Below are 25,401 nucleotides of genomic sequence, written 5' to 3'. Positions count from 1 at the left end.
AGAATGGAAGCCGCCGATGGTTGTAAGTTAATGAGGGGTGGAACGTCATGAATGGAAGCCGATGCCGTTTTTTCTGTAAGATGTTTGGTTTTTTCATTAGGATATTGTGAATTAAAAAGGGTAATTGTAATAAGAATGAGAAATATATAAATAAATATTTAGCTTAAGAGATATATGTAATAATGAAAGTTAAGAAAGGAATATATTATGTATATAAAAATCCCATTAATAAAACTCAATAAGTAAAATCTTTCTCTGACACAGTTCCAATGCCACCCAAAAGACTTCTTCTCCCCTTTGTTGTAGGCCCCAAAAAATAATAATAATAACGTATTCCTTTCATTTTTGTTCTTTCAAAACCCCCCCTCCAAATATCGGGTTTACTGTTCACAGCCACCGCAAACAACCTACACGATCCCAATTTACTCTACAACCACAGGTACTCTATGATTCAAAAGCCTGTTTTACAGAAAGAAAGTTAAAGATATGGGTTAGCCTGCAATTCAGATCAATTTAAATTTTACCTTTTTAGGCTTTCTTCTTTTCTTTTCTTGTCATGCATAGCATCAGCTGCAGCCCTTTTTGGGATAAACAATTGCAGCGTCAGGACTCTTCTCAATTTTACCACAAACAAATAACAAATTTTATCAGGATTATTCTTGTCATGTATAGCTGCATCTGAACATGCTCTCAGCCTGCCGGAACAAATGGAAGAAAATGATCACCCCCACCACCACCGCCAGAACCACCAACTCCACCACCAGCCGAGGCCGTCGAGACCGGGGTTGACGAACACCGGCGGCGGTGGGGAGATTGTGGAAGTTAACGGAGGTCACATTGTACGGTCCACTGGCCGGAAAGACCGACACAGCAAGGTGTGTACGGCCAAAGGACCCAGAGACCGCCGTGTCCGGCTGTCAGCTCACACCGCTATTCAATTCTACGACGTGCAAGACCGCCTTGGTTACGATCGGCCCAGTAAAGCCGTTGATTGGCTTATTAAGAAAGCTAAAGCTTCAATTGACGAGCTTGCAGAGCTTCCGCCGTGGAAGCCCACCGCCGGTTTAACTCCGGTTTTGAATCTTGATCAAAACCCTAATGAAGAAAGCTTAAATCATCGTCGATTGAGTGAATTGGAGGAACACCCAGATGATGATTTTGCTGGTATTCAAATGGGTAGTAATCAAAATTCGGGATTTTTGCCTGCATCTCTTGATTCGATCAAATCTTTTTTTCCGGCGGGTGGTTCATCAACTCCGGCGGGGAATAACAACTCTTCCGGCATGCAATTTCACCACAGTTTTCCACAATCGGAACTAATTTCAAGACCCGGCTACCAGAATCAAGATCTGAAGCTTTCTCTTCAATCATTTCAAGATCCGATTTCACACAACCAAACCGGACAAGGTAATAATAATAATATGTACTTTGACGGCGGCTCCAGTTGGCCGGAAAACAGTGGGTTTAGTGGATTTGTGTTTAGTTCGCCAGCGACGCAAACAACGCCGTTTATGCAGCCGTTGTACGGTCATCCAACGAACAGTCAATTGTTTAGTTACATTTCTCAGAGGGGACCCCTTCAGTCCAGCAACACACCTCCGGTTCGTGCGTGGGTTGACCCGCCCATTAATCAACATCCGACCCTGGCTTACTTGCCCGGGTTCAGTTCCGGGGTGGGTGGGCTTTCCGGGCAGCATTTTCCTGCACGAACCGGAGGTGATGAAGAGGAGCATGATGGCATATCCGACAAGCCATCCTCTGCTTCCTCCGACTCGCGTCAATGATTTATCTTCAGTCCTTGAACTCGTCTATCGTAAAGGTTGGTTCCAGTTCAATTCGCTTTCATGTTTTTTCAAACATGTCAATCTAATTTTCTTGAAATTTAACAATGATTACAGGATCGAATTGGAGCTATACGGTGAGAAGAACGAATTTGAGTTTGATTTCGTGTTTTTCAATTGTGATTTAGCTTGTACTTTATTTCAGTTTTCATGTTTTAATTGAGCTATTTGTTGGCTTTAGACTTTGTTTGTGTTAATAACAGTTAAACTCTCTGTTTTCTATGTCTACAATTTGAATGTCCAAGCCTATGTTTCTTATATTATGTATATATATTGTTCCCGGATTATGTAACCAACTATTAGATGAATATCCACCCTTGGATCAAGCTGAGGTGAAATCTGGATCGTTTAAACTCCATAAATTCCTTCTAGAAGGGGAAGTTACAAGAAGTTATTTGTTTTCTTCAACTTCCTACACACGTCGATGATAACCGCTGCTACTCCCGGGAATGACACCTATATCACCCCACTCTCCGTTCAAGCCTTCTACCAGAAAAAATAAATAAACAAATGGCTTCCTCTTCATCTTCTGTGACTATTTTCTTTCTCCATGCATCATCTTCAGCTGCTGTTCGCCTACTTCGACGGTTACCAAATTTTAAGTTTGTTCCTTTGCCCAATGCATCATTGTCGGTGAGTAATTATTTCCTTATTTGCGTGACAAACTAAAATTTATCTCTAATTTTGAGTTTTACTCACAACTCCCCATACTCGATTCAAACCCAAATTGTTTGATTTCATATATAATATGAGGTCAGGGCCAACCTTATTGTTAGTTGATTTTGTATTTGAGGCGTGATGGCAGGGACATATCAACTCCACGATCAATCTCTCATATTCAATGGTTTTGTTCTAATGTCTGTTTTTCATTCTTTTGAATTAGGTTTAATGGTTTATTATGTTGTTGTCTTTGATATGCTAATTTCAAGATCATGGGGTTATCCTATATGTTTGTTGATTCTTTGCGACTGTAAATCCATTAATTTTAAGTGCAACTTTGTTTTTATTTCATCAGGACAAGTGATCGTTGATGCGTCTGTAGTAATGAGTTGAAGGAACTTGACATGTGTTATCATAATGCTCAAGCTAAAGGATTTACAAAATACAAAACTATTTGTGTTGTGGTACCTTCTATAACATACCGGCCTGTTGTGAGCATATGAGGCAGGTTCAGATAGTTAGCGTGCAATGGCTCATAAATAAAAGAAATTAATGTATCTCTTGCTTTCGGTTGTTTTTATTTAGATTTCAGTCATCATACGGCAGTGGATTCGGAGCTGGTGTTGACAGATAGAACGAGGTACTTTTTTTTATGGCAATTTGCTGTTATAGTTGGATATTACTTGTATATTCTCTTTAAGGGTTTTGTTAGACAATTTTATGGTTTCTATAGTTTATGTATGTTAACTAACTTTCAGCATACAACTATACAAGCAGTCATTAATTTTTACTTAAGTAGTTAAAATCCATTAAGTACATTCAGTGCATGTTACATTTTGGTTCTAGATACCATAAGATTGATGATATATGTCTGCTTAACAATGTGTTCTCCTGTTAGTAATGAACTTATGGGTAATAATCTTTTCACTTTTTTCTTTTAGGTGTTGGTTACAAAGGTTCTGCATTTAATCTTGTCATCAAAGATTTCATGATTAAGGATGGGACAATGACAAGGAAATGTACGGCTTAGGAGTGTTTTACTCGGAAACAATCGTTAACAAAATAGCCTAATTTATACACATTAATCATGATGTTTTGGTGTATATAGACATGATCTTTCTTACATTTATTCATTATACTTGCATGAATGTTTAGCTGGACATGTTAACTGAACTATTTTTATATTATGCAGAGAACACTGGTGGGAAGACCATATATGGCTGGACAATTAAGAACAAAAATCTTTAGTCGTGAGTTAGTCTATTCTTTACAAGGAATCATGTAATCTAATCGAGTCGATTGACATTATCGTTTTACAAAGCAAATACAGTAACCTTTATGGATGTTATTCTTGGCCTTTAAGGCATGTCTATTGCATATTGCAGGGGTAAGGGGAACTTGTGCTGGATTATGGTTTTTTTTATCAATCCAGCTTTATTCTTATTTTATCAGGATACATTAACTACATTTAAAAGTAAGCAACTTGGTCAATTTTCAGGTAACATATATATATTTTTTAGAAGGCAAACAATCAATGTAGGTTTATTATTTATTAAGGTGCGATTCATCAAGAAAGAATGTTGGAGTACGCGGTACATATGAAATATATTTTAAATATATTGGAAAGGGTGTAATGAATTACACTTGGAATGTTGGAGATTGGATGTATTTACGTAGGTAAGTACATAAATAATTTTCATTGCTTTGTGTTTTATATCGATGAATTCGATCATTTTTTACTCACTAGTTAAACAAGATTGTGCTTTTATCTTAAACATGTGTCGTTTGATTTAGAATGCAAAAAAACTAAAAAGAGAAGATAGTTTTGTCATTATAGCATTAAACTTTTCGTCCACCGGACGGGTATAAAACTAGTTGTAATTTGGTTCTTAATAAACTTAGATCAATGCAATCTTGATTTTGCCCTTGTATATCATAACATTATAGTATATGTTAACCGAGATCACTTTTTTCAAATGCGTGTGGTGCATTAGGGTTACTCGACCCCATTATCAGACACTTGGTGCGGCTCCTGTTATTATCCTGTACATGGTAGAATTTGGGATGATAGCTAAAAGCGGGGTTAAGGGGTTGTTTTGCTACATTCAGGTGCGCACAACATTTTCTGGTTATCTAGTTTGTGGTCCAATTATGTGCCCGGATCGAGGGCTCGGGTGCAACCTCGCTAGAGAATCATGTGGATTCTAAACGTGGTCCTGATGATGATAATAATAGTAATAATAACATGGTGAAATTTGAATGATGCTGTTAGTGCCTACAAAAAGAATATAGTGAGAAAAAAAAAGCATAAGTTTAATCTCACCGTTCGCATCTCCATCACTGCTCGGATTTCTGGGATTCCGGAACAACTTCAGGTAGCAAGAATTTTTCGTGGCTTCTTATGTTATGATAATTTAGCCTCGATCTTAGCTTTGAAAGCTACAATGGATGTTTATGTTTAAAGAACAAGATTGTGATCTTTGCAACAATCCATGTTACTAGATAAAGGTCTATCTTGTGGGCATAATTCTTTAATTGGACATTTTGAATCATTTTCTGGATCAAAGCATCCTTATGAAAAAGTTAAATATTCTAAACAAACTATATAGTAATAGTTTTATATTTTCACCATAGGGTTTACATATATGCATTATGGTGAGCATCAAAATTGATTAAACCCACATACGCCTTTAGATGCTATTATGCTATGTGTTATGAGCTAACTAAAAAGTGTATAACGCTCTGTCACGTGGATAATAGGTCTTAACTAAACCACCATTTAGCTATTACGTTGTTGTTTAACTAGTATTTAAATAAAAAAACAAAATTAAATATGCGTGTGAGATTGGTGGCAAGATAAAGGTGATGGGGTTGTTTTTGGTTTAATGGGATTGTGCCCAAAATGAAGATGATGTTGTGGTTTAGCGGGCGTTAACAGAGCTGAAACGGCTCCCCACTCCCCACACACAAAGCCCACAAGGCATGTTCTTACAATTTATTAGGGGTGTCAATTCCTGACACGATCCGAAACCCGACACGAAAAAATATAGGTTTTGGGTCGGCTGATACGACCCATTTTCTTAAACAAGTCAGCCCGAACCCGGCACGTTTAAAAAGCAGGTCAACCCGAACCCGACCCGTTAAAAAGTGGGTTGACATGTTAACCCGCTTAACAAATTTAGAGAAGTTAATATTTTTATTTTAGAGAAAATATGTTTTAAATTTTAAAGTTAAATACTTAGTTTTTTTTTTTAATTTTTCGTATATCAATTAACATTTAAAAGTAAACTAATTTCTTTCTACACTACTTTTATATATACTTTTTACTTTTAATAATTTCATTTTATTAGTTCTAAATGTATATTCTCTGGTTATTTCGTTCGTTTGTTCTTATCTTGAGCTGAATATATGAATCTAAATTTGTTAACTGAGAATGAGAGGTAAATACACAAAAATAATTAAATTTATCACAAATTATTAACAAGTTTTATATGAGTAAGAGCAATTAATAATTTATCACAAATTATTAACCCGTATATGAACGTAAAATAGTTGACCCGAAATACAACCTAAACACGACACGAATTTAAATGGGTCAACACGACCCGGCACGAACAAAAATATAGGTTGGGTTAGGATTGAAGAACGCTAACTCGTCAACCCGACACGATTCGCACCACTACAATTTACAACCTCTATAGTACGAGCATAGTTATTCCAATAATTTGTTATAATACAATTTGTGAATTGTGGAAAGTACTTCCATTGAAGATTGGGCTTATGATGAAAAGGAAGCCTGTCAATAAATGGTCCCTATCTTCAAACTTAAATGCTTTTTTTTTTTGATAATTTGTTTTATATAAAGAAAAGGGACGAGTCGTTTGGCGATAAAGACCATTGCTAGTACTTCTTTATGGTTGATGAGGACATGTCATTGGAACAAAATACTACTCTTTTTCGGCTACATTTAAAGCCCACAAAACATTGAATACATATCATACGCCGTTTCTAGTAGGAGAGTATTTTTTAGGTTATCAACATCCAACACATGTATTTGGATGAGGAGTATATCCGTTCGTATAAGTATACATCATAATTACCCCACATATGCATATAATAACACCATTATAATTTTAATAAGCAAGTGTATAATTACACAATATCTATATATAATGTCCAACCTTAAATCAACAAGTATAACATATTTTTTTTTGAACGACAAACAAATAAAAGTCTATTAAACCATCAAGATGGTATAGCAAGATACTAACCGAGCCAGGTTCTACCTCCTGAAGGAAAAAAAACACCAAGAAACAAAATCAAACACCACAAAAGCATCTTCTTACAAGTTAAAAGACCTCTAATTCTCTTACGTTATATCTGTCATTTTCGATATATTCTGCACCCATAAAAAGCCCAAAGCTTTTATATTTCCCACTACAACACCTAATTGAGCCGATTTCCCATTAAAAATCACGTCATTCGGGGTCTTCCAAAGACACCAAATTGTCGTAATGCAAATAGCTTGGAAAGCTTTAGCCTTTCGCTTTGGGAATCAAGTATATTTATACATCTCCAAGATATCACGAGCACCGAAAGCAAAAAAAGACGGGACATTACACCATTGAGATATCACTTGCCATGTTGCTTGGGCGAAGTGACATGAAACCATAATGTGCTCCGCTGATTCTTCTGTTAAAACCGTAAATTAGACAAAATTGTTGTATATGTTAATACTAGACTCAAATTAAAGATGTTGATTTTATATGTTAATATTGTAAAAATTGAAGTATATAAAAGTTAGTTGATTTAAAAAAATTATGGCGCTAGATTTTGTTGAAAAATTAAATAGAAGTATGTGTGAATGAATGTCTCAAAAGTTAAATTGTAAAACTTTGTTCTACATCGGATGTGAAACAAAATGAGAAGTAGTTTATAAGATGCAATATTCACTACTTATTTGAAAATTTGTGATGTGTTTTACTACAACTCCTACCCGCGCGCAGGGGGGGTGCAAAATTGAGTTTTTCGGTTTTGCATTTGTTTTTGAGAATTTCGTAACTAAAGTTGGTCAAACGATTTAATGATAATTATTCTCTTAATGATTATTATTATTATTAATTTTGGTTTCAAAAGTATCATTATTCTGTTTTATTACACTTTAATGATCATTATGAGGTTTGATTTATGTTATGACTTTCTGGCTATAAAACCAGTTCAAATGCTTCAGTCAAAGACATGGAAAAACACACAACTCTCTCTTCCTCTTTGCTGCAACATCTTACAATTTCCTTTCAGACAAGTGATCAAGTCCGGCAGTAGCGGCAGTCCGCTACTGCTTCGAACCAGAGTACCCTGGGAACAAACCGCGAATCTGTTTAAGGGAATTGTGTCAAACACAAGCCCGGTTCACCGTTATCATTTATTGTTTCTATTTTATTATTTCCGGTTCTAATACAGGAATATCCAACAGATTTAACGCCAAAAAAAAGGGTCAGCAATAAGGGTTTTTCTTTTCAGTCGACAAAGTCATTTTTAATTTTTTTTATTCACGATCTTGCCATCTTCCCAATGTAATGTTATTATGTTAACTGTTGCAAAAGCTTGATAAACAAAATCACTTCATACACCCCACACCAAAAAATAAATTCCTATTTGATTCGTTACCTAGGGTTGATAAATCCTAACATGATAAAAAAAAGAGTTAATGGCCATTTTCGTCCCTGTAGTTTGCCACTTTCGCCACTTCGGTCCAAAATTTTTAATTTTGTCAATTTAGTCCTCATAGTTTTAAATATTAGCCAATTACGTCCCATTCGTCTAACGGCATCCAGCTATGCCGTTAGTTTAAGGGTATTTTTGTCTTTCTCCTTTTAATTTTGAGTTAATGGTCATTTTAGTCCCTGTGGTTTGATATCTTTGCCAATTCAGTCCAAAGTTTGAAAATTTGTCAATTTAATGTTCAGTTTAATTCAGTTTTTTTTATTTTTTATGTTTTTTGATTATAACCCAGGAGCATAATTCAAGCCCAAAACCATCGAGCAACCTCAAATACTGGTATGCATTTACTCTGGTGACAACAGTAATCATACCCCCCCTATATTTAGTTTTTAGACATTTCCTAAAATCTTCTCCATGGTGGAATTCAATGGTAAAGTGGTCAAGGTTTCCCTGAAACCGAATTATATAGAAAAAACTAAAAATTGTTTTGTTGATTAATGTATAATAGTTGATTATGACCCAGATTTCGTTATGATATGTTAATCTCTAAACCCTAAATATTATGCATTCATCAAATAAACGATTTTTAGTTTTTTCCGTACAATTCGGTTTCACGGAATTGCTTTGACCACTTTACCATTGAATTCTACCATGGGGGAGAGTTTAGGAACCGTCTAGAAACTAAATACGAGAGGAGGGGGTATGATTACTGTTGTCGACAGAGTAAATGCAGACTTGTTTTGGGCTTGGATAACGCTCTCTAGGGTTATAGAAAAAAAACTGACTTGAATTGACAAAATTTCAAACTTTGGACTGAATTGGCAAAAGTATCAAACCACGGGGACGAAAATGACCAATAACTCAAAATAAAAGGGAGAAAGACAAAAATACCCTTAAACTAACGGCATATCTGGATGTCGTTAGACGGATAGGACGTAATTGGCTAATATTTAAAACTATGAGGACTAAATTGACAAAAATACAAATTTTGGACTGAAGTGGCGAAAGTAGCAAACCACAGGGACGAAAATGGCCATAAACATGTTTTGAAATGTCTAACATACCCACTTTAAGACCCGTTAAATAAATAGGTTATCATGTGAACCCCTTTATATGCTTTTTAAAAAAAAGTTAATATTACAATTTTATAGATAAAACTGTTAAAATTTAAACATTGATAGTTTAATTTTGAATTTTTCATCTAACTATTCATTTCTGGAAGTTAAATTATTTTCCATTACACTTCTAATTAACTATTTTTTTAACAGCGAACTTTTTATTAACTTTTCTTTTACAGCAATTTTATTTAATAATTTATAATCATTTATTCTTCTATCATTTCCATTCTGCTACTTTAATCTTCAGTTAAGGTTGGATGGTGTGGTTTAGGAAAGGATCCTACATACCCAAATGATCTTTCAAGAGTGAACAACACCCCGCCTCCTTCCCTTCACGCGTGACGGGATGCCTATGAGGATGGTAATATGCATCATTTTGAAGGGTGGTGGCCCACCACCAATAAAATGGAACCATGAAGAATGAGAAGAATGACCTATGGTCTTGAGAGGTGAGGTTAAATTATAGGGAAAAAGTTAAGCTGACATTTGTGACACAGATATGACAAATGAGAGGAAATAAAAAAAATGATGCATACCTCTTCAGCCCTTCATCTAAGTATATATTCAACCAAGTTTGTTGAATTCACATTATTTTTAAGGAAACAAAAGTAATTAAAAAGGCAATAATTACAAAATGCTCATTTGACCTTAAGTTATTAGTTGATTAAAATGTTATTAAATAAGTTACTAGATATTACTCATATTTGCAAATAGACATTAAATGAGTCGACCCCAAACATAACAAGTGAACAATCTGAATTTTAGTGTATCAACACAAGTAACATATGAGCCGTGATTGAGTTCATATTTTTAACCTAGCCCCCAAAATCTTTGAACTTGCAACCGACCAACGGACATCCAAGACTAAACCACTCTTTTAACCTATTTTCTATTATATATTCATATATATCATATAATTACATTAAAAATAACTGTTTTTCTCTTTTATTTTTAATTAATTAATATTTTTTTATACCTTTATCATTATTTTTCTCTTTCCTCCACTCACAACCACTTTTAAAAAGTATTAAAAAATTATACGATATGAACAGTGAAACCCCAAATTTAACTTTCCCATATAACATTTTCTCTCTCATTTACTTACAATCACTAACAACCATACCATATAATTTACAAATCCCCCTCACAAATTTTTAAAAAACGGGTTGAGAATGCTCTAAGTGGTTAGTAAGAGTAAACTAGGAGTCGTTCAACAAAAAATATATATACGAGTAATTTTAGAAAGAGCAAACGAAGATAGACCGTTGTTCTGAAGACGGCTTTCATGGTAATTCATTTCATGAATGATAATCAAATTCCCAAACTGAAGCAACTAATGATACTAATGAAAGTTTGAAACAACCCCTTTAGTAGGCTTACATCTATATCATAACAAATACATAGTTTGGCTTATGTATTCTCTTAGTTATAATATTCCCCGAAATGGTTCAAATTCATAATTTTTTTTATCCAATCCACTTGAAATGAAAACACAAACCCCGTGTTAAGAAGCTTAGCTACCTTTTCTAGCTACGTGTGAATTTGTTACACTGTATGCCCGATAAATTGGGCTAGCTAAAAGCTTGAAACAAGCCGAGTTCGAGCTTCCACCTTTAAACATAAAGTTCAAGTTGGCTTTCTTTACACGCTGCTTATGCGCACGCAGCTCGGACTCGAGTAGCAGAAAACACTTGGCCACAACTTTTGTATTACCGGCACACAAACTTGATTCATAAAACAAATGATGACTGAAACAATCAAACATTGGTGGATAACTCACAATTTGGATACATCTAAAAGTGAAATTTGCAAAAATATATATACTAGAACTTATGAAATACCAAATAAGAAGATGTGAACTGATTCGAGAATGATTAGCTAAAGTAAGACACCATTGAAGCAATTGAAAACATAGCATGAGTGAGATGTAAGCAATAACTGAAATGGTCCCGGCGGGGCTCGAACCCGCGACCTTCGGCTCATAAGACCAACGCTCTAACCAACTGAGCTACGGGACCTTTTTGCCTTCACGTAGACAAGCTACTTTACATTTGTTGAGTAGTGTGATTGTTGTTTGGACTTTCCAGGCAAACAATAAAATGATTACTTTGTGTTACAATTTGTATGTTACAATTTTACTCGTGTAGTTAAACTAAAAAGGTACATCTAAATTATACATTTGACAGTTGGTGTTGCCATTTAAGTACTTTAAAAGCATTGCCTTTAGTGAATTAGTGGATAAAAGATGTGGCCAAGTAGCTGGATTGTAGTCACCAGTTATTGTCAGAAAATACTTGTAATCATCATAAGGAATTAAAAGGTTTTAAAAGATTTAAAGGTTTTACCGGTTCTACGATTAACCTCTTTTGTGACAACATTCCTGCTATCTCTATATCTGATAACCTCGTTTTTATAACCAGTTTATGCGCTTTGAAATAGGCACGCATTTCTACAAACACAAAATGAATCAAGTGTCATCAAAACTTTACTGTGTTCCCGAGTTTATTTATGAAAAGAAAGGGAAGGAAAAGAAAATTTTTTCTTCTTATCTTTTCTTTTGACGTCACCTCTTACATTTTAATTTTCTTTCCTTCCTAACCTTTCCAATTTGGAAATATACAATTTTTCTTATTTTGCTCCTTATTTTCTTTCCCCTCATCTCATTTTCTTTCCTTTAATGAAACTCAGGAACACCCTTTTTATATTTTCCTTTCCTTTCCTTCCTTAAATGAAACTCGGGAACACAACAAACTTTTTCCATCCCTCATTTTCCTTTCTTTTCCTCCCTTAAATGAAACTCGGGAACACAGTGGGCTGCCATATTTACATAGGGCTTAGGTATTGCTCCACATGATTACCTTTGTAACAGATTGAACTGTTTCATACGTTGCTAGTACATTAACCGGATGTTAAAAGCATTAGTCTAATTCAGCAAATAAACATTTTTTATTTTATTTTATTTTATTTTCTCATTTTGATTTATTTTGTTTGGTTTTCTGTCTTATCTGTTTTAGTTGGAGGCTCATGGAGTCATGGATGGACCGTGGACGTTGTACACTTGTACTACAAAAGATCAATTGTTGGGCCCTTGCTATTCATTAAGGTTTAGCTATTGGGCTAATATCTATTTATGTCTTGAAGCCCAAAGGCTGAGAAGAAGTTCGGTATGGAACTCGAGTTCAATGATTTAATGCTCTATCTAACAAAGCAAGGCTGTAGAAGTTTCGTGCTCTCCGGTTCATCCCCTGGTCTGATTACTTAATCACACAACATAGTCGATTAATTTCCTTGGTTAAGAGTGTTCATCTCCTATCAAGTTTCCCGCTTTACTCATATCTGTTCATCTGGTCTTTTTTGTTTCATCACACTCAGAAAATATTCGGTGTGATTTGATTTCTTGATAGTAAAGCATTTGAGTTTTGGTTCATAAATCCTTGTTCACTTTGCAGATCTCAATTCACAAATTTGTTTTAAGTTGTTTCTTCAACATTATTAACTTAGATGTCAACCTTGTATTTTCATCAACATCTTAATGCTTGCTATGTTTCTTCCCACTACCAAGTAGCTTACATACAATCTAATATAAGTTTTAACTTCTACTCACTTTATTGAAGCTTTATACTGATAACGATGTTTCGTTTGGGGAATAATCATAAAAATCACATGTTAATTATGCTAGTCATATTGGCTAGTTGGTTGTTAAGTTTTTTTGTCAAAATCCATAGCGATTATTACTACATGGCCTCAGCAATGAAAAGATGTCCCAAAAGGAGACGACCAATCAAAACCATAGTCAAGAATATACAACAGGACAAGGGAAAATGTATCGGGGGCAAAAGCAATGAACGATGTCGATAGAGGAACAGTGGTGAATGGGGTTAGGCTAAAGCAATGAAAGATGTCGATAGAGGAAAAGTGATGAATGAGGTTGAAAACAAATGCTAAAAAGCATTGTTAGTCAAATAAAGACTAGTATATATGAAAATAAAAAATAAAGATACAAACTTAATAAGAACTCATATAAACCGCGCCTAATAATGGTCCCGGCGGGGCTCGAACCCGCGACCTTCGGCTCATAAGAGCAACGCTCTAACCAACTGAGCTACGGGAACATTTTGTCTGCGTAAAAACCATGTTTATATATCTCTCCAAGCATATCTTTTTTTTTTTTGAATTTCCGACAAATATTATAATGAATACTGTATCTAAGTTTTACTTGTGAACTTAACTAACAAGGTACACCAAAGTTATGTTGTTTTTACTTTTGATTTATATAATCATTCAAAGTAATATAATTTATAAAATCATTTTTACTTTTAATCAAATTAAGTTATGTCATTTATAATCATACACGATTTATTAAATCCTTTGTATCATTGTTACTGCAGATTGAACCGGAGGTTTATTTTGTAGTGTTTCTCATGAGATTTAATATTTGAAACAAGAATAAACGTTTAAGGTTTCTACCAAACTGAAAATGCAAGACACAATGTATATTGTATAACTTGTAAAACTTAACATATATTAAATAGATGTGGTCTTAACTCTTAAAAGCAAATGCATACCAATAACACCAGAATTATACTTCAAACCAGTTAATAAATCATCTGATTATGCTACCTCTAGGCTCCAACTAATTGTGCCATTTATCGACTCAACTGATGGAACATTTTCGATTAATAAACGTGGCATACGTGATCTGGTATTGATGAATATTGAAGATGTAAACAGATAATTTTCCTTTTCGGTTAATTATGCAATAGATTGAATGAAAAAAAATGATGGCCGCTCCATAATTGGACATTGTGTTTTCATTTACTCTAATTTTTTAACTAGAGTTTCAAAGAAGCCAATATGAGGCTGGTATAGTTGATAGACACTTGTTTTTAAATTAAAATATATAGATGTTTTATGTTCAACAAAATTATTTGTGTAAAATGTAATAAAAATAATATTTTTCAAATAAAGTTCCAAAGAACCTTACGTCCTTACCCAATTTCCCCTCTAGTACTGTTTAGAATTTATTATAGTTTCTTACTCAATATTTCAATTAAATCATTTATCTATAATTATGAAAATTAAATAAAAATACACCAACACAAAGAAAAACTAAAAAAATACAAGAAGGAAAAAAAAACTGAAAAAAAGAATGCCATGTTAAATTAAAAAAGTCACATGCCAATCATGGGGGGACCAGTCACAACATCAACAAAAGCAGGGAAACACATCACGATTCACGTGCATGCATGGGCGCAACTTAGCATGCTCCTCCGTACCACTTCTGTCTACGGCAGCGGACCACCGTCAGTTCTTACCTGACGGCAGCGTTCTCTTCTTCTCCTTCAACTTTGCTTGCCTGTTGCATTTTATTCTGTTCTTGGTACACTTTCCTTAATCTCTCAATCTCCTTCTTCAATGCTTCTTGATGAGCTGCAATTTATTATATATATTCATGACGATGTATCTTATTACTTATTTACTGTTTAATTTTATTAATCATAAATTGGATTAAAATTTGGAAAATGGCGTACCGTCTTTGAAGATCTTGTCTTGAGCTAATGCCGCGATCCTTTGCTTCAGCGCGCTGTTGTCGACGTTAAGAACTAACCTTTGATGGTCCAAGAATGCCACCCGCGGTGATAATACCGACACCTCCGTCTTCATATTAGCAACCCATGTTGATTAGAGTAAGTAGGCAACTCAATTGTAAAAAAATTAATTAGTTGAAGCTTGGAACTACATTTTAATATTTTCAAAATTCTAAAGATTAACTTCGTTTAAATATTTAAACACGACCGTCTTTCTGCTCACAAAAGCCCTTTTGACCGATTTGTGACCAAAAGACGGCTGCAAAATCTACGGTTTTGAGAAAAATAACAGAAAAACAATTTACTTAAAAGGGTTTTTTTTCACTGAACTCTAATTATTAATATGCATAATTGTGTGTATTTTAGACATCTTAAAAATGTAAAGTTATTATTATTATTATTATTATTATTATTATATTTTAATAAAATGGCCTATTTGATGCAAATTACCTGTAAGGAAGTAAAGCTGCGTTCGAGTTCAGAAATGTACTGCAACTTTCTCACTCGTGATCTCTGAGCAGATTGACGATTTGCTAATATTCTGTAATTAAACATGCTTGTACGTATATTATCAACATTAAGTCATTAACACGTAACCGATAAACATGTACGTTCTTATGTTTGGATAATTAATAATATTCTCTAAAACATGTACATTACCTTTTCACTCTCTTAGGGTCACCAGAGAAATTAAAGCAAGCTTTTTCTGATTCCGTCTCCGGTTCGTTCTTCGGCTGCTGTTCTGACGGCTGTGGTTGTGTGTCATTGTCACTGTTTTGATCAGATGGTGAAGACGGATTTGATGATGATCTTGTCGATGGGAGATCGTTTATGATGTTGTCGGAAAACATGGAGCTAAATTGCTCATCATCCAAACGTTCAAATCCGGTGTTATTAGACTCAATGAAGGCGATTGGATCGCTCGTAGATCTTCGATGCGAGTTCCGCTTCATCGATGAGAAATCGTGAAATTCGTCGACCCAATTTGGTTGTTGGGAGGCCGAAGATGGCGATATCGACGTTATTTGATACGAAAATGATGGCCAGTTGTTCGACAATGCGGGTACCTTTGGCGGCAACTGTGCCATTAAGTCTAACAAATGAGTATCACACACGCACAAAAGTACAGAAATGAAATGGTGGATATCGATGAACAAATGTATGTTTTGAGTTAATATATAGCGAGATTAAAAAGGAGGGAGTGTTTGTGATATTGGTGGGAATGAGGGTCACATGGGGAGGATGAGGACAGCTAGCAACAGGCTGTGACCCAACGGTTAATTTCACTCGGTAGTAAATTAGTTTAATAACCGGCGAAATCAGCCCACCACGTGCCAATGGATGTCACCGACGTCCTCTCTGAAGAGGTAGGTCCCAGCAGAGCCCAGTTGGACCCGCAAGACTCACCTCAAATAGGGACGTCTGCGCAGTTGAAACCGCAAGACTCACCTTCAACAGGGACGTCTGCGCAAAGGCTAAACTCGCAAAACTCACCTTGAAGAGAGACGTCTGCGCAGAAACCAACTGGATCCGCAGGACCCACCATGCTCAGAGACGTGACGTCCTTACGCGCAGTACGCAAGCTGTTCCCGCAGGAAAAGCCTCCCAATGGTCGACGTACTCCGCCTGTTCCCGCAGTAACGGATACTAGCCATCAGGGAAGGCTACCCGCACAGCAAGGCTACACGCACAAGGCACTTAACTCTTAAATAATTCAGTAATGTCACCTGAAGAAGGAGTGAGCAAGCCGGGAACACTCCCGCCCAAAGCCGGGAATACTCCCGCCCAAATGAGCCAGTCCGTACGCTACTGGAGGACCTTTTGTACTGTACCTGACGAGGTATGGACAAAAGGTCTGACCAAAGCAGCGACAGCTCACTGTGACAAAGGAATAGTACACAGCCGGCCTGGTCACTATCAGCCGCTGCCTACTCACCAACCCCTGTCACTATTAGCCGCTGCCTACTCACCAACCTGTCGTAGCACGTGCATAGCCTGCAGTTGGTGGAAAAGAATAGTACACAGCCGGCCTGGTCACTATCAGCCGCTGCCTACTCACCAACCCCTGTCACTATTAGCCGCTGCCTACTCACCAACCTGTCGTAGCACGTGCATAGCCTGCAGTTGGTGGAAAAGAATAGTACACAGCCGGCCTAGTCACTATCAGCCGCTGCCTACCCACCAACTACCAGCATGGTATGTGCGTAGCCCACAGTTGGCAGAACATGAACACTATTCAGCCGGCTGTACCTTCTTGGAAACCTACCTTCGGCTATAAATACTCCAACACCTTGGAATGGTATGGACACATTACATTATCTTATTATCTCATTATCTTATCTTCTCTCTAGCAATCTCTCAATATATACACTTATATTCAGAGCAATCTAGTCTGATTCTCACGCCGGATGGTGGTCACAAGGAGGTACCCCCCCTTCTCAGTGACGAGCTCACGGTGTCTGTTTTGCAGGTCATCAGAAGAACCATCTTGCCGGATCTAACCCCTAGTGGGAAACATCTATTTAACCCCCAGATTATCCGTAATCTGCCCGGGGTCAATTAGTGTTTCTTCATTGGCGCCATCCGTGCATAAAAGCTAGAACTTGAATCTTTTTCAGTTTTTTTTTTCAAAACTTCTGGAAAGATGGTTAACGTTACTCCGGTCCCAAGGCCAGCGAGTGACCAAGAAACCCCGGTAATCACAACCCCAGCTACGGGGAGGAACACCGGCGAGTACACAAATTTTACGAACACTACCCCGGTTACTCAAGCCGGGGCAAGTGCAGTAAATTTTACGAACACTACCCCGGTTACCCAAGCCGGGGCAAGTGCAGTAAACAATCCTCCCCTGGGATTCATTGATACCCAGGTGGAAAGACAACATACGAGGCCCCCCCGCCAAACACTCGAACAAGTTAAAGCGTGGGCGGAAAAACGTCAATGGGAATTCCAAGCTGAGTTGGATGAACGCTTACGTTCACTCCAACAGGCTGACGAATTCGGAAGCACTCGACAGCAGCTCAACATGAGCAATGAGTGCGAGTACTTGGACGATGATTCGGAGGAATCCGACACCGACGTAAACCCTCGCCATAAGACGAAAGGGAAGCGTAAGGAAACGGACTTCCAACCAAGAAGGAATTTCGGAGTCACCTTCAAACCAAGGAACGCGAGGGGAAACCCACGCGACTTCTCCAAAACCTTTAGACCAACTGCTGCAAATGCGGGAACGTCCAAGTTTGCAAGGGACATTGCGGAATCAATCGCCCCGAGAAGTGCCAAACAGATGTCCAACATCGGCACTTATGATGGTATATCCGACCCAGACGATCATTTGAACAGATTCATAGCGGGGGCAACCGTCAACAACTGGACGGAACCCACGTGGTGTTATATGTTCCAAATGACGCTGGTTGGAGCAGCCAGAGCGTGGTTTGACCGTCTACCGGTCCACCACATCTATGATTGGGCAGACTTCCAACAGAAGTTCAGCCAACACTTCAGTCAACAAAGAAAGTACACTGAAGAGCAATGGACGATCCTCAACTGCATCCGAGAGGAAGATGAATCTTTGCTAGACTTCATCACTCGCTTCAACTCAAAGAAGCTGAGTCTGGGCGCTATTAGCGAATATCTTGTTCGCGCAGCTTTCATCCAGGGCGCGAAAGATCCAGAGCTCATCCACACCTTAACGGGTAAAGACGGCATGCCATCCACATGGGATGCCATCATGACAGCAGCTAAACGCTTCGCGGAAACGGAAAGGCAACTGGGTAGAGATCTTCCCCAAAGCACAAACCTCTACACCCAGAAAACAAGAGAAAACAATGTCCTTACCGCCCGAATAAACAAAAAGAGGAAGCTAGGCATTTGGGAGTCAAGGGTAAACTTTGACACCTCATCCGGCTCTCGCCCTCGGTTAGGCGGAAAGGATAACATGCGGTCGTCAAACCGGAACTCCAGATGGACGCCACTCACCAAAAGCGTCACCGAAATATTTGACACCGAGAGGCTCCCATGGCCAAAGGCTCCAATAATCCGAGAGCGTCACAACGCTGATCAGAGCAAATTCTGTGACTTCCACAGGACAAGAGGCCACAACACCGAAGAATGCTTAGACTTGAAGGACATCGTAGAAGCATTTGTCAGAGATGGGACGCTCGCACACCTCGTGGCGTAATGAACGCTGAGCAGGCAATGCGTGTAGAACCCCGGTTGGGGAATACAAGAAGGAAACTGCAGCTTCAATGTTGGAGACTACATACTGCGTAAACAACGAGATCCCGAACCAGGTGCATATCGGCTCGATGGCACTCCCATCCCAACAACATGGAAGGGAGCTCAATTACACAGTCTGCATGTAGATCAATTCCAAACTTGTAAAGAAAAGGCCCAGAGCCACTTCTAATGGAAATGATTCTCCTTATCACATTGACGCTGATGATCTTACATTTATACTTATGAACTTTCCACACTGATATGCCGGTCTTCACCGCATACATAAGTGGGGAAGTAAGTCGTGGCGTGTGGAAGGCGGCAAAACCCGCATAAACACAAAAAACGGCAAACCTTCACGCAGGTCAGTTATAGGTAAAGTTGGGTCATCCCACTAAATGAAAGTGCCGGTCCTACCCGCACAAATCATGATAGAGGAAACCGAACTAACCTATTGACAACCGCGCGTCGAACGGTTAACTTATTCAACACTGATATGCCGGTTTTCACCGCATAAATAAGTGTGAAGAAATCGTTGCGTTTGGACGGCGGAAAAACCCGCGTAAGCACAAAAAACAGATGACAACCTTCACGCAGGTCAGTCATAGGTAAAGTTTGGTCATCCTACTAAATGCAAGTGACGGTCTTACCCGCACAATCATGATAGAGGAAACTGAACATTAACCTATTGACAACCGCGCGTCGAAAGGTTAACTTATTCAGAACACTTAGAAAATCTCTTAAGGAAAAAATGAGGAAAACTTCCACGCAGGTCAGATATAGGTAAAGTTTAGCCATCCTACTAAGTGAAAGTGACGGTCTTACCCGCACAATCACGAAAGAGGAAGCAAAACTTTAACCTATTATCTGCCACGTTGAAAGGTTAACTTATCCAAAGTACTTAAGAAATTGCTAAGTTAAACTAAAGTATGCACAAGCGAATCATATATTGTTTATGCGGCAAAACAAGTGTCAAATTAAACTATAATATGCATGAGCAAGTCGTATAACGTTTACAAAGCAAGAATGACGGTCCTACCCGCACAAATGATTTATATTCCATAAAAATTCAACTGTTACAAGAATGGCCGGGTATCTACCCGCATACAAGAATATAAATCTATACAAAGACGTAAATCTATTCTAACAGTGGGAAAGGATTTAAAAGATCAAGCTTCAGGGCCACTCCCTCCAAACCCACTTGTACCCGCACCATCAGTTGGCTGTGGCGGTTCAAGGAATGTCTTGAGAATGGTTAGCCCATCATCAGCAGCAGCAACTTCGTTCACCTACTCCACCACCGGGTGCGGGAAGGCGGCATACTGGTTCACTGCTTGGTCATATACAGCTTCAGTATCCACATCATATAAAGGGAAGTTGGAAGGCGGGATGCCCTTCTCAACGAACCCTAGACCAAGCAGGAAGCCAGCCTTTTCCCCATCCTCATGAGAAGCGTTGAGGGCTGCGCTCATGGCATCATCATATGATGTATCCGTGAAGACCCGATGCACAACCTACAAAAAAAATACAAGTATCAAAACCTTTTCTAAGTACAAAGAAAAGCGTAAAGATATTATGAAGCTATGCATACCTGCGACAACGCTTCTCGTAGAAGCCATTCATTGGTAACCAGAGCCTCCTGGAGAGCAGCTTGAGCTTCATTACGGGCGCGTTCGGCTTCGTTCTTTGTAAGGTTGGCAAGCAACACATCTTTGGCTGCAGCCTCTTCGACGCCCTTTAGCTTACGCTCAGTGTGGTCAAGCATCCCCCTCTAGTCCAAGATCTCTTGGAGCTTCTTGGAATCTTCCATGGCCAAGGCATCATGAGCCTGCTGGAGCCTCTCTAATTTGGCTTTGTGCTCCTCATTCTCAGCGCGTAGAGGCTCAGCAACAGCTTCAGCCTTGGTGGCCCTCTCAGTTGCGTTCCGTGCAGTTTCCTTAGCCAACCGAAGCTGTTCATTAACAGCTTGGGTAGCCTTGGTACGGGCCTCGAGATGGGCCTGAACTTCAACCTAGAGGGCCTTGAAGGCCTTCTCCTTCTCCGCAGCAACGGCGGAGAGTCTCCTGTTCTCCTCCCGGATAGCCCTCGCCTGAGCTATTTCTTGGATACGAGCCGCCTTTAACTTGTCGTTTTCACGACAAAGCAGCTCGACGCGCGGCTGCATCCGGGCAAGGAGAATTCGAAGCTCGTTTGTCAGCCTACCCTCTTGGTAGCTCGACATAGCGTCTCCCAGTGCACCACTGGGGGCGGCGTGGCGCACCCACTCGACGCAATCCACAGCCGTCCGAAGGGTGGTTCCCCGGCGGATGTTCCACCGCGGAACAAACACCTCATTCGAATCCGACACTGCAAAAACAAAAAGCAGTTAGGAAAATATGATAAAAAACAAATATATATATATAAAAAGGCCAAATTCACCCTACGCACCTGTAGGGTCGACAACAGGCCGGTAGCCGCCGAACCCATCACCTGAACCTAACGGATATCCATCCAAGAGGTCAAGCAGATGGGAAGGAGGCAGAGATTGGCTAGAAGCCCCAAACATACCTGCTGAACCGGCCGGGGGCGAGGTAGTCGCCGGTGCCGGAGGCACGGTTGAAGCCGCCGCGGTAGAGACCACCGGTGGTGAACTCACTGGAGGTGAACTCACAACCGTGGCCGCCGCTGCGGAGGAACCCGCAGAAAAACTCACCGCCGGCTCAGTGAATATGGCACTGACAGCCGGCGGAGACGTCACAATTGGAACAGTTGCCTCAACCGGATGAGCAACTGAACCAATGCTGCAAACAGGCGCAGCAGCCTGGGTCATCGCCTCGGGTAGGTTGACCAAACCTACCGTCATGGGTCCATAGCTGCTCCTCCCCGCATCACCTTGGAATGCGGTAGCATCCATGCCTGAATGAAGACAAGATATTAAAAACAATGGCGGAAAGAAATTGCGGGTAAGATTAATTTATACTTACGAGTTCTCTTCAACTTGAAGGTTCTGACCGGCGGGGACGAACCCGACGGAGCCGGCCTCTTCACGCCGGTCACCGTCGTAGAACTTGGTCGCGCGGCAGTGGCAGCTGTCTCAACCTCCGAGACTGTTGTCTCACCACCAGCAGGGTTCCCCGCTACCTCCTCGCTTTCGGTCTCTGAGTCAGACCGATTCACCGGATCGGCAGTAGAGGCAACCTTCGCCTTGCCCTTCGCGCCAGCAGTCTTCTTCTTCCTCACCAAGAAAGGACCATCTGCGGATTCCTCATCAGAAGATGACAAAATTAGAGGAATTCCAGCAGAGGTTTGAGCATTGACAGGGCGATGGTTAAATAACTCCTTACCTGGCCGCGTGGCGCTTAGAATCGGGTGGCCCGGCGGGTAGACCTCCACAAACCGATCCGTCGTTTGCTCCAAGATGGGCAACTCGTTCTCATCAAGAGCACGGGTACCCATCCGAGCGGGACCACCAGCTTCCCGCGGATGCAGGAGCGATTGTAGGTCGTTTCCCTCTGAAAACAAAAGAAAAACAGTTAGAAGAAAACTTTAAATCAGCAAAGAAGATGAAGCATACCGTAAGGAATAGAGTTTAAACCGTATTCGAGGATGATGGGGATCTGTGGCGTCTCCGCCCCAGCATCTTTCCACACCCGGCTCATCCCGAGCATCACCATCCCGGACTCTGCAAAGCGGTAAACCGGAGATTGGATCCGGGAAATCTTGGCAAACCATTCCGCCTCCTGGTAGTTGGATGCGTGAAGGCTGGGGAGTGCTCTCCCGTTCTTGAATGTCATCGCAATAGGGACGACACGGGCAGAGATGTAAAAGAACTCCCGCTTCCAAGACCGAAGACTGCGCTCGGTAGCACAAATCTTCAAACCCTTGATCCGGGTGACCAAGGTATACCACCCCTGGATGCACCTCCAGGAATAGAAGGTCATCAGGCGGTCGACATGGGGCTCCACGCCCAGAATGAGGCACACCCATTCAAAATGGCGAATCTTGGCGATCGCCATTGGGTGTACCTCCGTCAGATGTACACCGTGTCTCTCCAGAACACAGTACACAAACTTCGTCAATGGGAACCTGAGATTCCCATACATGAAGAAGGCGGCATACACCCCTATCTTGCCCTTGGGGGCATCGTGCACCGTCTGATGAGGCTTAGGAAACTCAGGCTCGAAAGGCTCGAGCATGAACTTCCTAACAATGTACTGGTACAGATCGACGGTAAGAGCACACTGGCACTCACCAGCAGTACTCTTATCGTCCTTATCAGAAGTAGACGACGGATTCTCGGCATACACGTCAGACTCCTCGGCGGTAGCCTCAAGATCATGGATAGAAGACATGTTTTGGATGTAAAGAAGAACGATTTCAGGAGAATGCTCGACAGAAAAGTTAGAGTATTCGCCGGAAATCGTTTAGAAGAAGAAGAGAGGTGAAACTGTGAGTTGAGATGCAACCTCTCATCCCTTTATATACTCATCGCAATGAATGTGATGAATTTAATGCGGAAGAGAGAGGAAAACGCTGGTGCAATGAAACTATGACACGTGGAAAAAGCAAGCTGGCAACAGCTGTTGACAAGATGCGTGCCGAAAACTTCGCGGCCACGCGCCCGAAAACTCGCGCCCACACGCCTGAAAAAGCGTCTGGAATGACCATATACTGTCACGTCGCCATAACTTCCTGCACGTCCTGACACTGTCAGAAGAAACCGTCTGACGACGTTTCAACGGTTTGGACTGTTCTTATCCTTTCACCAACTCTTCAAATTTCAAAAAGATTCAAAAAGATTCAAAAAAGATTCAAAAGTAAGCGGGACTATACCCCTTACCTTGGCAACCAAGTAACTATAAGACGGGTGCGGGTACAGTGTCAAGGCAAAACCCTTCACATACTTAGCACCCGCAGGGAATTGAAGCCAAGAATACCTCGGCAAACAAGTAACTATAAGACGGGTGCGGGTACAGTGTCAAGGCAAAACCCTTCACATACTTAGCACCCGCAGGGAATTGAAGCCAGGAATACCTTGGAAGTAAAGTAACTATAAGACGAGTGCGGGTACAGTGTCAAGGCGAAACCCTTCACATACCTAGCACTCCGCAGGGAATTGAAACCAAGAAGGATCTTCTGGGCCATGCTTGCGGAAACGGGAATAACATCCCCGCATAGCGGGAACGTCGAGAACTAGATTGTTTGAAGCTCCAAGATGGAATTGGTTGTTTAAACATAATTGATCACTATGTTCAAAACTACCAAAACCTCATGGAGAATCTACACAAGTAGAACTCAGCGCTCCTGACTTACGAGGAGTTTACAGACCTACCCGCATCATACCCAAAGATCAAGCAGAAAAGTCGGGAATTTCTGCATGTGACATTAGGACTTCCGCGGGAAGAATCCCCATGGAAAACCTTAAAACTAAACCCTTTTCAAAACCCTTTGCTTAAGTCCAAAAGTTCACCTCACTTATTAACAATTCATGAGAAGAACATTGTACTGGGGGGACTTGAAGAGGTAGGTCCTAGCAGAGCCCAGTTGGACCCGCAAGACTCACCTCAAAGAGGGACGTCTGCGCAGTTGAAACCGCAAGACTCACCTTCAATAGGGACGTCTGCGCAAAGGCTAAACTCGCAAGACTCACCTTGAAGAGAGACGTCTGCGCAGAAACCAACTGGATCCGCAGTACCCACCATGCTCAGAGACGTGACGTCCTTACGCGCAGTACGCAAGCTGTTCCCGCAAGAAAAGCCTCCCAATGGTCGACGTACTCCGCCTGTTCCCGCAGTAACGGATACTAGCCATCAGGGAAGGCTACCCGCACAGCAAGGCTACACGCACAAGGCACTTAACTCTTAAATAATTCAGTAATGTCACCTGAAGAAGGAGTGAGCAAGCCGGGAACACTCCCGCCCAAAGCCGGGAATACTCCCGCCCAAATGAGCTAGTCCGTACGCTACTGGAGGACCTTTTGTACTGTACCTGACGAGGTATGGACAAAAGGTCTGACCAAAGCAGCGACAGCTCACTGTGACAAAGGAATAGTACACAGCCGGCCTGGTCACTATCAGCCGCTGCCTACTCACCAACCCCTGTCACTATTAGCCGCTGCCTACTCACCAACCTGTCGTAGCACGTGCATAGCCTGCAGTTGGTGGAGAAGAATAGTACACAGCCGGCCTGGTCACTATCAGCCGCTGCCTACCCACCAACTACCAGCATGGCATGTGGTAGCCCACAGTTGGCAGAATAGGAACACTATTCAGCCGGCTG

The 25,401-nt window shown here is 40.2% G+C and overlaps 1 protein-coding gene, 2 non-coding genes and 1 pseudogene across 3 annotated transcripts; 1 reads left to right on the top strand and 3 right to left on the bottom strand.

Moving 5' to 3' along the window:
- The first annotated feature begins 675 nt into the window (after positions 1-675).
- On the top strand, positions 676-1,814 carry LOC143619959 (transcription factor TCP4 pseudogene; annotated as a pseudogene).
- A 9,470-nt stretch (positions 1,815-11,284) lies between these two features.
- Positions 11,285-11,358, bottom strand: TRNAI-UAU (transfer RNA isoleucine (anticodon UAU)). The gene has a single exon. It is a non-coding gene; the product is annotated as a tRNA-Ile (tRNA).
- Positions 11,359-13,378: 2,020 nt separating this feature from the next.
- TRNAI-UAU (transfer RNA isoleucine (anticodon UAU)) lies at positions 13,379-13,452 on the bottom strand. Its single transcript has one exon. It is a non-coding gene; the product is annotated as a tRNA-Ile (tRNA).
- A 1,178-nt stretch (positions 13,453-14,630) lies between these two features.
- LOC143619958 (basic leucine zipper 6-like) lies at positions 14,631-16,016 on the bottom strand. Its single transcript, XM_077091774.1, has 4 exons — positions 15,589-16,016; positions 15,379-15,469; positions 14,872-14,998; positions 14,631-14,770 (listed from the first exon to the last, which is right to left on the bottom strand). The coding sequence occupies exons 1-4, from the start codon at positions 16,014-16,016 to the stop codon at positions 14,652-14,654; spliced, it is 765 nt and encodes a 254-aa protein (XP_076947889.1). The 3' UTR covers positions 14,631-14,651.
- Between the last annotated feature and the right edge of the window lie 9,385 nt (positions 16,017-25,401).

This window comes from Bidens hawaiensis, unplaced genomic scaffold (genome assembly GCF_021521415.1).
Source record: "Bidens hawaiensis isolate Kalapana, Puna unplaced genomic scaffold, B.hawaiensis_p1.1 tig00002525_1, whole genome shotgun sequence".
NCBI lineage: Eukaryota > Viridiplantae > Streptophyta > Magnoliopsida > Asterales > Asteraceae > Bidens > Bidens hawaiensis.
This window is presented reverse-complemented; position numbering and strand designations above follow the sequence as displayed.

Excerpts from the sequence above, each read along its gene's own strand:
- LOC143619958 (XM_077091774.1), bottom strand. The coding sequence starts at position 16,016 with ATGGCACAGTTGCCGCCAAAGGTACCCGCATTGTCGAACAACTGGCCA. Across the intron at positions 15,470-15,588 it reads GACCCTAAGAGAGTGAAAAG|AATATTAGCAAATCGTCAAT; the intron begins GTAATGTACATG and ends GTTTAATTACAG. Across the intron at positions 14,771-14,871 it reads AGACAAGATCTTCAAAGACG|CTCATCAAGAAGCATTGAAG; the intron begins GTACGCCATTTT and ends AATAAATTGCAG.